The sequence below is a fragment of the Scatophagus argus genome, chromosome 3 (assembly GCF_020382885.2).
Source record: "Scatophagus argus isolate fScaArg1 chromosome 3, fScaArg1.pri, whole genome shotgun sequence".
NCBI classification, from domain to species: domain Eukaryota; kingdom Metazoa; phylum Chordata; class Actinopteri; family Scatophagidae; genus Scatophagus; species Scatophagus argus.
In genome coordinates this window covers 4,471,937-4,486,101 of record NC_058495.1, presented here as the reverse complement: position 1 = coordinate 4,486,101, position 14,165 = coordinate 4,471,937, and the positions used below count along the sequence as shown (strand labels likewise).

General features: G+C 40.1%; 1 protein-coding gene across 4 annotated transcripts in view; it reads right to left on the bottom strand.

Annotated features, from left to right (window-relative positions):
• The window catches only part of arhgef10la (Rho guanine nucleotide exchange factor (GEF) 10-like a), a 104,654-nt gene that overhangs the window by 6,782 nt on the left and 83,707 nt on the right, over positions 1-14,165 (bottom strand). For all 4 annotated transcript variants that reach the window (XM_046382386.1, XM_046382401.1, XM_046382395.1 and 1 more), the window contains 4 exons: positions 13,836-14,050; positions 12,818-12,975; positions 10,468-10,610; positions 974-1,145 (listed from right to left, as the gene is read on the bottom strand). In XM_046382386.1, the coding sequence (XP_046238342.1) occupies positions 974-1,145; positions 10,468-10,610; positions 12,818-12,975; positions 13,836-14,050 (688 nt within the window). The remainder of the gene's footprint in view (positions 1-973; positions 1,146-10,467; positions 10,611-12,817; positions 12,976-13,835; positions 14,051-14,165) is intronic.

Genomic DNA, 14,165 nt, shown 5'->3' with positions numbered 1-14,165 from the left:
AGTGGAGAGGACAAAATTTTCTAAATCCAGATGCATTTATACCACTCCCTAAAGTTCAATATGATCTTCACATCTACCAAAAGAGCTAATGGCCCACATGTCACAGCCTGAACATGCAAGCTGACACTGATGTACTGTGCTAATAGCCATTAGCCAACTTTAGGTATGCTTCGTATAATTTGTTTACCATACTTTTTTCCTCAAAAAATGGAAAACACCCACACTGTCTGATAAATATTTCATCCATCATGAAAGAAGGCACACAGGAAGTAATGGGCTATCTGTGGCATCCTAAACGGACTGCAGCGAGAAGTGAAACGGGGGATGAGAGGATTTTAGAGCAGAGCGGACGAGATGAAAGAGAGTGTGAGAGGGAGAAAGTGGGACAAAGAGAAAAGAAAATATTAGCTCAAAAGGGAGGAAAGTGGGGAGGTACATGTAGAGAAAAAGAGGTAAAACAGGAATGATACCACTGAAGCATGGACATTTCAAGAAAGACATGATCGTTTCCATGGGAACACTTAGCATGAAAATCTTTACGGCTGCCATTTTACTGCTCCTCAATGACTTTATTATCTTTTTCTTTTTTCCTTTTTTTTATTAATCCCTATCTCTCACCCCATGGCTCTGTTATGGCTTTGTGAAGACCTGAGATGGATATTTATTCAGGTCAGTCCCCAGAGTGCAAGACCCAAGGAGCAACTTGGACAAGACCAGAATACCATTCTGGAGAGGAGAGCATCATCAGTGTTAAGTCAGTGCACTCTCATTGCCCTTATTTAGAAAAGACAAAAATGTGACCATGCAGTGTAAATAAAACAAAATATTATGTCACAATTTGAATACAACAGTTCTATGCTTATGTTTTTTTTACAGGAAATATGTTTCAGCTGCACTGTAGAACAGAGGTTCACCTCTGCATTTAGAGGAGGCAAGTGTGATGTGTGATGAGTGATATGTGATATGTGTGTACCGGTGTTCAGCAGCGTTGAGCGTGTTGAGATGTTGATTTCCTGCAGAAGCTCCAGTGTTTCAGTGTGGAAGAGACGAATGGAGGAACCCTCTGAGAATGCCATCCACACCCCTCCTCCAGCACATGCCATGTGTGCGACGCTGACCATCGGGTCTGGATGGACTTCAAACTTCTGTAATGGAAGTGTGACGGGTTATTGTGTGACCAGACAAGCAAACTGACAAAAGTAATTCATCTCAGACCATTATTTATTCCCAGGTGAAATCGTAGGTTCTGAAAAGAACAGGGTTCATTTCACCCTTCTTCCTATTGCCAGTGTTGTTTGTTCATCGTGTTCAATTTCATTATTAAATGCAAGCATTGTTCATTGTTACTGATGAACAGGGATGGCTGATGCGGAGCCTCGTATGAGTGGGTTGATTGCTCAGTGATCTGTTGGTGATGCCTCAGGTAGAGGGGGGACGCGCTCTGTTTTCTCACTCAATACAGCGAGTGAACGAAAGAGCTGCGTGTGTTTTTCCTCACTCCTCTTCCACTACCATTTCCAAGGTAATTACCGTACACTAAGCACTCTAAACTTTATGAAATATGCTAGTAATAGTTTACTCCGTGTCACTGTGATGTTAGCAGGGAGGAATAATAGTTTGTACTGTTTTATTGTTGAAAGAATTTTCTATAGACCGAGACAATGTGTAAGCCGGAGAGCGCATGGCGGCACAGCCATGTTGTACTACTAACTTTGTCGGTCTTGCCATTTAAACTAGCTACTGTTAGATTAATGTTTCTACGATACGATAAAATAAAAGTTTGCTTCTGAATAACGTGTGGCAATACAATATGTTAATAATCTAAAAACACGTTTCATAAGTCACCGGTCATGTAATAAATTAGTTAAAAACGATTTAAATATTCTCGACCAAGTTTGAAAAAATACATATGTCTATTGGCATCTTTGTTATGATACTGAGTTTACTGAAAGTGTTTATGGTAAATAAGTTGCATGTGTGTTATGACTCAATACAGCGAGTGAACGAAAGAGCTGCAAGTTTTTCCTCACTCCTCTTCCACTACCATTTCCCTATTTAAGGGCAACAGAAGCACTAACAGTGTTACAAATCATGGCAACATGGGAGGAAAATGCAATCATCCACATCATCAGTGAAACAAATTATTACCACGCTGAAAAATGAAACATTTCTAAAACTGAAAGGTTAGCTCTCTCTGGAATCTTATTCTGGTCTATCAAACAACAGAGATTATTTGTCTCCATTCAGGCTTCTGCTTTTAATGAATATTTGTTTTTCTTTTAAACCTGCCATTCTGTACAAACTTTATCAACATTCCAAATATTTTCCCCTTCTCCTTCATTCACTGAAAATGCAGTAATTTCTCCAAACTATAGAATCCACATCAGACTGAATAAGAACAGAAGACACAAAGAAAGCAAAAAGAAACAAGGCGCAAGAGGAAAAGCTAGTGCTATGACTTGATATAAATGAATCGAAAACATGGAAATCATAGCAACACAGACAAGTCATGACTGTGCTGACTGCTTCAGAGCAGTTCACACTTTAACTTTCAATTGACAGTCATTTAAAAGTTGATTTACTAGAGTGTTCATTTAGATCGAAACATCACAAGGTAACTGCCGTGAGGAAATTATGACATGATGAGGTCAGTAGAAGCCCTCTGAATCTTACATTCAGTTGCTGTAAATAAAGTCTAACTGTGCCTCCTAATTTTGCAATTTACACAGTCCCTGACACACGGGGCATATTTTTGCATCATTCCCCTGGCGTCGATCTTTTTAAGAGCACAATGCAAAAAGAGAGTTTCAGGCTCACAGTCTTAATGAGTAGCTTGAAATAAATGCAATGAGCCTTATCATGGCAACACATGCAGCCCCTGCGGTCCAAGGCACGACAAGGGTTGGTTTGGGCATCATCTTGGAACTCATATCACTGTCAATGCATAAGTTTCATGACGCTGGGCAATTAGTTAGTGAGAGCGAGCAAGTGAGAAAGTGAAGATGAGAACACACCCACCCCCACCCCACCACCCCAAGTGCACCAGCGGACAGGGATTACCACCTGTTTATGTGCCCTTGCCAGTGGGTCCTCCTTTGTTTTAAATTAGGGAAAAGAAGACTTTGATGTTTTTTTTTTCTCTTTTAATTGACTCCTCAGCAGTGGGTGCCTGCTCCGCCTGGGAAAGGAAATGCAATGCATCTCTCCGTTTTTCAAGTGCAGCCATCAAAAAAATTTGATATCCATAGTAAAACAGCATACTTCACCTTCAACAACCCATTGCAATTCAAGTGAGCTGAAAAGTTTGCAAAGAAAAATATAGCCCTGCTGTACTGTATACGCTGCATAATTATCTCATTAATCATTATCAAGCCTGGTGGCTCTAAAAGGGACATTCAGCTAACCAATGGCTGACATGCTGTAATTGTTGGATGCCATCTTGCTTGCCATATGTTTTAACCACCTGGAAGGCATTCTGGGGAAATACATGCATACAATGGTCTCATTTGACTGGGAAACATGGGGATCTCCAGGAGTGCCTGAAAATGTGATTAAATTATTGATTTAACATTTGTTTAGACAACAGTGCTTTTGTACAAACATTCAACCACGGACAGAGACCCGAACATGTCGAACTGCTTTCACATTGTTTCAAAGTTACGAGTTACGACGTAAAAGCCACAACTGTTGCCTGCAACCAAGTACCTGGTATTAGTCTGCTGAATCCACTGTTTTGGTCTGCTTACAGAAATGTAGTGGTCAGTGAAGCTTGACAGTAGTAATGTGCCCTTTCCACTCAAATCAGCAGTGTCACACTAACAGCAACATCCCTTCTATAGTCTTCCACCAGCAGTGTGAAATAACAGCAGAGCTAAAGCCACAACACTACAGCTGGTCTGAACACCTCATTAGTCCTTTATTACGCTAGGTGACAAGGTGTCGTTGTCCTTTGCAGAGCACTAAGTCCACATCTCCACTCTGAGCCATGGTGAGGGAGTCGAGCAGACAAGTGAGTGATGGGAGAAAGCAGGGAGAAAAAGAAATAGTAATGAGATGAAGAAGGAACAAGGCCTGCCAGTCAGTACTGATCAAAGCCTGTATGTTCATGTATGTCCCACTTTGTTAAGGGAGCAACTCAGACCTCTATAAAGTGTTGAAGTTCACAGAGCTAAACTAGAGACTGGCCCTTGAAAAAAAGTGTGTGAAATCATGACAAAAAGCTGGTACTTTTGAACAAAATGATACAGTATTTGTGTTAAAATCAAACAAACAAATATAGTATTGCATTATCCTGAGATTCATATCAGTCCTAACTCTGTGACTATCTACAAAATACAAAATAATTTGGTTGGTTCTCCCCATTTTCACCCCAATTAAGTTGATTCAAATTCCCGTTGTGTGCCAAAATTCCTGCTGCTACTGAATCCCTTTAGAGGCCTAATGGGATTTTTTTCCTTAGGGGAGTAAACAATTGGAGAAAATGAGGAAGAGCAAAAACATGGCCCACACAAGCAAGCAAGTAAGAGTGCTTGGCCCAGCTGGCACCAACACATGTCCCCAGTGAACAACACACGCTCTGATGCACCAGTGGAGGTTACAAATGTCAGTCCTCAAGAGCTAACATATAGGTATATATCGTTTAATAAATAATAGCGCTTCCATGACCACAGTATTAAACAAATATGGATGGTGTGGATGGTGTGAATATGTACTGCTGTACTTACAGCACAGAAGGAAGGAAAAAAAAAACAGACAAGGAGAGACGAGGTGACAAAGTTTTAAGATATGAGCAGAAGTTAACCCAAAAAGAAACAATTTGTGTTGTTGATGCATGCTATAGGAACCACAGGCTGCAACACTAAGACTGCAGCTTGTGCTTGTGTTGTGTTTGTGTTTTCACGTGTTGTGTTCCAAGTGTCTGCAACATGTCTGTGTACCTTCGACAACCATGTTTCTGCCCTATGAGCTGGTGCTTTTTAGGTTGCAGGAGATGACCACTAAGACCAACTGACTTGCCACCATATTTAGTTTACTTAGGGCTAATCAGGGGTACCATTAGCAGGAGCTGAAGCTGGTGATCCCCTGATTTTTTCTAGTGAAATGTCTCACGTGATGGATTTGCACAAGTTTGGTGCATTCATTCATGGGTATACCCTCATGACTTTGTTGAACCTGTGACTAGTACCACTGGCAGGGTGACAGTGTTTTTTAGTGAAAACAACAACAGCTGTTAGATGTAAGTACTGCAATAATTTGTTGGAACAGGAAGGGGCCATCCCCAAACTGTTCCCACAAAGTTGTGAAGCATGGAATTGTCCAAAATCTCTTGGTATGCTGAAGCATTCAGAGTTCCTTTTATTGGAACTAAGGGGCCAAGCCCAGCTCCTGAAACCAAACCCAGACTTGTCCATCAGATTGCCAGATGGAGAAGCGTGATTTGTTTCTTGAGCTAATCTGAAGGTCACATGAAATTTGGAGGTCTGTAGCGATTGACTCTGCAGAAAGTTGCCAACCTCTGCGCACTGTGCGCCTCACAATCCGCTGACCCCGCTCTGTCATTTTACGTGGTCTACCACTTCGTGGCTGAACTGCTGTTGTTCCCAATTGCTTCCACTTTGTTATAAAACCACTGACAGTTGACTGTGGAATATTTAGTACCGAGGAAATTCTAAGACTGGACTTGTTGCACAGGTGGTATCCTATCGCAGTACCACGCCGGAATTCACTGAGCTCCTGAGAGCCCTATTCTTTCACAAATGTCTGTAGAAGCAGTCTGCATGCTTAGGTGCTTGATTTTATATACCTGTGGCCATGGAGGTGATTGGAACACCTGAATTCAATTATTTGGATGTGTGAGTGAATACTTTTGGCAATATAGTGTACCTACTATTAAAATTCCTGTCTGGCTCAACTGACTACTTTGTGTTTAGTACTAAATAGCAAATATTATCATGCTAACCCACTAAAGGAGACGGTGAAGATTCTAAACATCATAAAACCTATTCACCTCCATGTAAGCATTCTCTTTGTAAGGATGTTAGCATGTTGTTGTTTGCATTAACTTCAAACCAGCATTGTGCCTAAATACATCCTCTCATGTGACTCTATGTGAGTACATAATCGAATAGTACAAAGCTCGTAATACACACAATTTTTTAAATGGTGATGATCTGTTAGATTTGTGTTGAAGATGATTTGTCAGTTTAGTAAATTGCATAGCCCTAAAATAAAGTTGCAATATTTTATTGTACTTTATAAAATTCACTATTTGAAAAATACCAAAAACATTTAGGCTTTAGAACCCTCTCTCTTCTTACTCAGCTGGGTGCTTCTTCACTTGATGTGGTGAAATAAATTTGTTGTATTACCCACTTCTATTGTTACAGACTTCTTGTATTTCTCATGCATTACCATGGTTTGTTACATCTGATCTATTGTAATAAAATCGCTTCCACAACACTACAGTCACTCCCCTCTTTGGAACTGACTGCTCCACCACGGAATCAGCAAATGTCACTATGAGCCAAGCTTGTTGTTGTTGTGCATCATGGTTGGATATCAGGGAATACTGCCATTACCACAATATGATTTTTTAAAAATCACATGAAAAATTACGCTGGTATTCTAATGATCAGTATGCTACGGAATGTGCCTATTTATTTTTAAATAAAACTATGTCAACAGGGCATCGACCCAGAAGAGTTAGAAAAAGATTAATTCAAGCAGTAGGGTGCAAGGATTAGCAATGTCAAATACGACAAGCTAGAGTGTCCAGTAAAGTTGTGCATAAATGATTCAAAAGTGCAGACAATCTGACAAAGTGGTTAACGTACATTGGGGAAGACAAGGAAAAGAAGTTAAGTGAATGCGAGTCTATGACCCTCTAACTTTGCTCCAAGTCATATTTCTTGCTACATGTGTCAAGTACTGATTCTCCAGATCCTCAGTATGCACCATAGCAATGGTGAAGTCAGCCCTCTTGAGTCCGCATTAGTGAGAAAGACAAGGTTAGCAGAGAAGTAACCAGAGCTGACCTGTTAAGCTCTGTGAGAGATACACTGAACCAGAACTGTGCCTCCACTGCGTGGCCAGTCAGCTGATTAAGCTGGTGTCTCTGGAGGACCTGAACTAGGGGGAAAAAAAGTGAATGAATAAAAGGAGACATCCCTGGCTCAGCTCACTCCTCTCCTGATTATGAGGAGGCTCACTCAGTAAGCAGCTGTCTCTGTACTGATCGTAAAGATTTGTCAGCTGCTTTCTATTATCATTTGTTTCAACTTTTATGAGAAAAAAAAATGTAAATACATGTATATTTAAAGATTTTTGCTAATTCGCCCCATGTTGGTTATCTGTATATTATATTTCATAAGATGGCAAGCCAAAACATCTGAAATTGCAAATTGAATAAGTGGTTAAATAAAGTTGTACATTTACCGTTTTCCAATTGTGTTCTTTCTGGAAATGTAACTTATTTACATTGAAAATGTAAAACAAATTTATACAATGTGGGCAATGAGACACATGCATTTTGTATGCTAGTGTTTTAGTTTGTCGGGTTGCTGTACATCAGCTTTTGTTTATCCAGAGAAGGTTTGCTTAGCAGAAATGCTCCTTTTCGACAAAAATCATAATACTCATTCACATAGCTACGAACACTCACATCTAGGAGCTATAATTATTGATAATGGTTTGCAGTTCCGCATCTGAATACCATATTAACATTACCCAGAAGACTTTGTTTTGTGTCATTCATTATTGTCTACCACAGCCGGAGAAGTGGCCTCCCTGCACACCTCTAATGACACATTGTACAGATGAACACCTTAGAGAATGACTACACAAAAATGGAAAGCATGACAGAGACAACAGCCAGGATGATTTTCTGGAGATAATGGTGTGCATTCCTATACCATAACTCAGAGTGCTACAGAAAAATGAAGCTTATTTGTGTGGGAGAGCTGCAACAAACATTGTGCAAATCTACAAAGGGTTTGATTCGTTGTCCATGTAGCAGCTCCAGGCACTAAATCTTGATTGCATCACAGATTAGAAACTGGCTCTCTAAGGCTGTGTGCATAAATCTTTTCAGAAAATGAAAGGAGGGGAAAATTTCCTCAACTGCTGCAACGACAATCAACACCCAACTAAATAAAAAAACACCCATCTAGTAGTTTCACTCATGAACCCATCCATTTAGACCATCATGTTTTAGTGAAGTAGGGTTAGAAGAAACATAAGCAATTTACTTGAAGCTTACTCTTTAACTTCATTTTAAACAAGAGACTTTGAAATGCTAAATATTGATGGCTGAAAATTGTGACCAAAGCAATAAATGTTTGTCCTATTTTTTATACTCTGCACTTTTCTCCTTTCTTGGTCGGGAATACTGCATGTGCAATGTCTGTAAAAACAAGAATTTCCCTCCAGGGATAAATAAAGGAATTCTGATTCTGATTCTGATTCTGATTCTGATAAATACAAACACAAATAGGTAAGAGCAGAGTATGCTAATTGTACTTGGTTCTAGAAGAAAGATCTATGACTCTCACATCTGTGGTAGGATGACTTGGACACTTGGTTGGAGAGAAGAACAGAGCTGTTAAATGATCACCAAAGGTAGGCTGGATTATCTTCTGAGTTTTCAAAGTGAAAAGGGCACTTTGAAAAACTCCTGAACTCAACCAACATGTTCTCTGTGGAGGAGGCTGAGTTGTAGACTCAGGGAAACCAAACCCATAACCCTGATAGGTTCTCTGGCATTGTTAAAATACAGCAGGAAGGTGCAGATAAGATTCGCTCTGAGATTCTGAAGGTTCTGGACATTCTGTTCAGCTGTCCTGGGGACACCACTCTTCAATATATAGTGAAAGTCAGTGACAGTGCATACAGAATGGCAGAGGGACCTGTTAGGGACAAAATCTCAGTACTGCAGCAGTTGAAGAAATGAGGCTGGACCCGGATGTCTTATGCTTGAAAGAGTTATTGAACTTGAGTGCTCATGGAGAATCAGGAGCCATCAGTGCAGCCGCGTGTGATGTCACCCAGTTCTGACCTGAGAGACCCCAACACTAGTCTTTTAATACAACTTAGAGAATGCTCAAGATAGTTTCACGTTCTTGGAAAAAGCCCGAAATAGAAGATAAGGAAGGGATTGAGCATCTACTTCACTGGTGAAACAGCCAAAACAGGACAGTGTCACACACACAGTCAAGATTCACTCAGTGAACATCCAATCATCTGCCAGTGTCAGTGCCTTGGTGTCAGCCGGCTCCCCAGCTAACTCCGGGAGACATGCCTGGGTGTCTGTCATTGAGATTCAGGACAATTGCAATGACCAAGGTCAACCCCGAATGTAAAGGGAGAATGAGAGAGAAGGAAAAGAATTCCCTCACAGGACCAATGGGTATGCTAGAATTACTGGGGCATCACACCGCTTAGTTACCCTTGGAAAGCATATATCAAGATGCTGGAAAGGAAGTTCCAAACCTCAAATCCAGGAAGAGCAACCCAAATTTCATCCTGGTTCTAAAACAGTAGACCAGCTCTTCACCTTTCAAGGGTTACTGGGAAGATCTTCTGATTTTCATCTAGTTTACATGCATTTTGTGGACTGGGAGAAGGCTTAAGACTGTGTTCCCTGGGGAGACCTTTTGGGGGTACTGCAGGAGTATAGGGCTCATTGCTATGAGCCACGCAGTCCTTATATAACCAGTGATAGCTGTGTCCATATTCTCAGCAGGAAGCAAATCATGTTTTCAGTGGGTGTTAGGCTCTACTGGGGCTTTTCCCTTGTCACAATTTCTGTTTGTGATCTTCATGGATAGAAACTCAAGGCACAGCTTGGGGGAGGAGAGTGTCAAGTTTGGGGACTTAAGAATTGCTTCTCTGCTATTTGCCTGCTGCCGTGACCCAGAAAATGGATGGATGGATGGATGGAATTTGCAATAGCTGTCATATGACATGACTACCTAAATTATTTCCATATAGTTCCAGTTATTTCCACAGGCAAAATAATTATTTTATTTCCTTGTGTAAGTTCCAAAGTACTCTGTATACAAACAGAAAATGAAGAAATGTCTCCATATACAGAAAATGTCCCATAATCCACTATACAGTGCATAGACAAAGATACTAAAAAGAGTCACCATGTACCATTATAATAATCAAATAGTCTGTATTAATCACTCCTGTTCAAAAAATTCAACAGTGCATTTGACCAGTCTTGAACTGATGAAATTATAGTATCTATATTTATTAACTATAAATTTTGCTTACTGCTTCTACTTATTTCCTTTAAAGAGGAAGATTCCAGATATATAATTCCAAATCCTGATACTTTGCTCAGATGGTAGCCATTTGATGAAGTGAAATAAAAAAACAAACAAAAAAAAAACATTGCCCCTTTGTTTCTTTGAGCAACAAGGTAAACTGCAACATTATGTTCCTAGCAATGGCTTAGTTATTTACCTGAGTGGTGAGGCTGGAGATATCCATGACTGTGACAGAGCTCCCACAGCTTGCCCACACTGAGTCATCTAACACCAACAGAGTTCGCACAGGTTCTGAGCCCAGGCTTACACCTCTGCAGGAATCAGGATCCCAAAGGTCATCTGAGAAAAGAAAACAAAAAACATGCATTGCTCAAAACTACAACCAAGAAATCACAATCACAAAGATGTAAGGAAAATATTAAAATCACCAGCAATTATCACTTTTATATCACAGTTATATTAATAAACTCTGAACACATGTCCCACTTCTATTTGAACACTGTCACATCGAGCAAGCAATTAAATTCAATTCTTCCCACTTGTACCACAGCAAGTTTGCTCAGTGTTTACTTAAAAAAAAAAAAAAAAGTCTCTAATGCTGCTGAGCAATTACTAAAGCATCAGTGGAGAGGGCTCACAGTGGAGGCTTGTTTTCTTTCACTCTAATGAAAAAAAAAGACGTGAGAGAAAATGTACTACAGGTTGACTAAACAAGGACTGTGGACTTCCATTCAAATCACCACACACTGTGCAGCACAATGTTTGCACCCTTGCCTCCCACATGCTAATAAGTGGTCTACACTTTAATCCACTTTCCAACTTCTTTATCAACAGCTCTCTCTCTCTCTCTCTCTCTCTTACTGTTTCGCTCTCTTTTCTCTCTTTTCTTGCTGCAGCAGTGTGAAAATGTAGCAGACCTTTTTTCTTTGAGCTTTAATCACAGGGCACACATTGCAGCTACCACAGAAGCACATTATAAAGTGAATTACATAAGCATTTCCTTTGCTATGCGTTAATGAAGCAAAATTAGGGAAGGGAGTGCACCCAGCCATTTAATTAACATTTTGGTTGTTTATTTCTGCCTTTCATAACAGAATAGCTTTACAATGGCTTCTGACTTCCACAGGTTAATTGCTTGGCATGTTATAAAGGTCATTTTTCCACCTTTTCAAAATTCACTCTTGTAAATGTCCCTCCGGCCCCTCGCACTAAGTAAGGCAATGGCAAAGCTTCATCCCTCTTAAACAGAGAGGGGGCCCGGTGTGTGGCACTGAACCAAACTTCACTGCCATGTCTTACAGAATATTCACACTGTGAGCTGACATGATGTCTGATGTGCATATCTTGGCGAAGATAGCTGGAGAGCACTACTCACTAAGCAAAAAATATGTATGGTGTATTAATACCCTTTTTGATACAAGAGTATACTGAAATCTTGGCATTTCCTGGCTGCTGCAGATTTGTTTTTAGACAGTAGCACACTAGTCAAGGGCATAAATCTTTAACAGATGTGCCGAAACCACAAACATTCCCTGCCACTCTCCAGAGCTTTTCCTGCATCCTTTTTCACATACAAAGCATGAATAGTAATATTTAAATCACATGCTGCAGCTTGGTGTAATTAATCATCCTTTCTGCTTGGGAGGAGAGAGGAGCACAGGAGGAAGGCAGACACACTGACATACTGTGTCCAGGTAAGACAAACCCAGAGATAGAGCTATTGTGCTCCCGCTGGCTGCTGAGATGGTGTTAAGCCCCCCCTCCCCTGGCCTTGTGCAATGGTTGGCTAAACATGGCATGCCATCTACCACATGGTGAAGTGTTATTTTCATACTTACAGCGGGTGTGAAAATCTCTCAGAATGGGGAGTAAAGCGCAAAGAGAAAGGGATTCTCAAGCAATGTAGGAAAGGCAATCCAAAGTTAATAAAAATTCAAAAATATTCTGAATATTCTGAAAATAGTTTTGCTGAAAGATTTAGATGTTTACTACAAAGCTATTCAAGAAATGTATAATGAATGAAGACAGTAAAATTCACTGTTACTAATTATTTCACAGCAGGAAAAAAGTATTTTTGTTGATAAACTATGCCCATTAGAAATTAACAATTAAAACCTCACATCTCATTAGGGATATGAAAAACCAGGTGTTCTCATATGACTGAATAACCAGCAACATTTAAGAAGTGTAATTTATTGAAAAGACCCTCTGTTTGTTTAATTGCTTCATATAGGTAGAAACTAACATATTGTGACATATAATATAGTAATAATGAGAAGCCTGATTTACTGTACCTGCAAGACCCACACGTTTATAAAAATAGCACTTAGAAAATGTCACTTTAAATATTTATGTCTTGACAAATATGTTTCGCATTTTGAATGACTCCTTTTCGGTGTATTTTAGCATATTCTATGTGCATACATTTAACAAAGCATCAGTGAAATTTCTACATTCTCATCTCTCCAGCAGACCACACACTAAGAACAGCAAGAGGCAACAAAAACCATCAGTCTGAAAACAAAGCAACCTTGGAGGCACCTTACCACTGCCATTTCTTCCATAAACCATCAGGGTCCCGTTCCGCAGGCCCGCAAACAGGAAGCGAGAGGAGTGCTTCAGGCACAGCACAGGGCAGCCCTGTGGGTTATGGAGGGTCAATAGGCATTGTGCTGCAGTGTCCACACTGCCGTAGACCAGTATGCTGGAAGAACAAAAGCAGCAGAAGACAACATGATAAATGAGTGTCATTTGAGATGACAGAGTGCCTCGTTTTCATGCAGTTTGATTTAACAGTGCACTTTGGAGCAAAGCATTGTGTATGTGCAGCCACTCTGTCTTTCTCATGTTTGAAATGCCATCTGAACTTCGCTGCATCTTATTGTCTTCTTCAGAATGATAAATGCACATCGCTGTTTGTTTCTCTCTGCGTGAGAAGAAGCTGACAGGCTTTCAAGTGTTTTTTGTTTTTTTTTAATACTGTGTGTTTTTTTTCCCCTGGACAAATGCTGATATTGAAACAGAGTGAGTCAGCATAAACAAAAACTGCTGACCTATCATGTTGGTTCATAGAAATGACTAAACATTACTGTAAATGAACATTACACAAAGATGGCAATATGATGACTGAATGTAAAATCCAAGAAAATTCTTTGAAAAAAAATAAACAAACACTAGAACTGTCTGAACTATGACAGATAACTGAGATGAAACCTATCCTCTGTTACACACAGTGGGGACCAGGAGGTTTATTGGATTTGAAAATGAAACAGTGATCTTAGTAGCAGTAGCAGTATTGATGCTGTGTAGGGGTAGCAACTCTGATTTCCGGCTTTGATGAAATATTGACAAGAAAATCTATACACCTTGAACTCTCAGGGGACTGTAACAAAAGGTAATACAGGATATTACTTCACAACAGAAGACAGGCATTCATGTTCTTAACTTTATATTCATGCTGTTTTTCTTAAATAAATCTTGTGTCAACATTATACGTCATTCAATATCAACACAAAAGCTTGTTTCTCCTTTTTATCTGTGGTTTTCTGTGATAATCAGTCTCACCGCCCATCCTCTAATCCAACGCAAATGTTAGCACCGTTCCCTGAGGGGGTCTTATGAACTCCAGCCTCCACTTCCTCATTCGGAGAAGGTTCTGGCACATATTCCAGACATCGGACAGCAGAGCTGACCTGCAGGCTCTTCACAGCCCTCGGCATGGGCCTGTTGAGGGAAAATATCTCTATCTGCCCCTGAGAACCTTCTTCTCCGCCAGCCACCTGTAGGGAGACAAAAACATGGTTGAAAAAGGTCGAGACCTCATGTTAAGTTGTGCCAGTGGACTGAATCATAATGTTAGGGTAATAAACTATTCTGCTGAAGCAGAAAATAAAG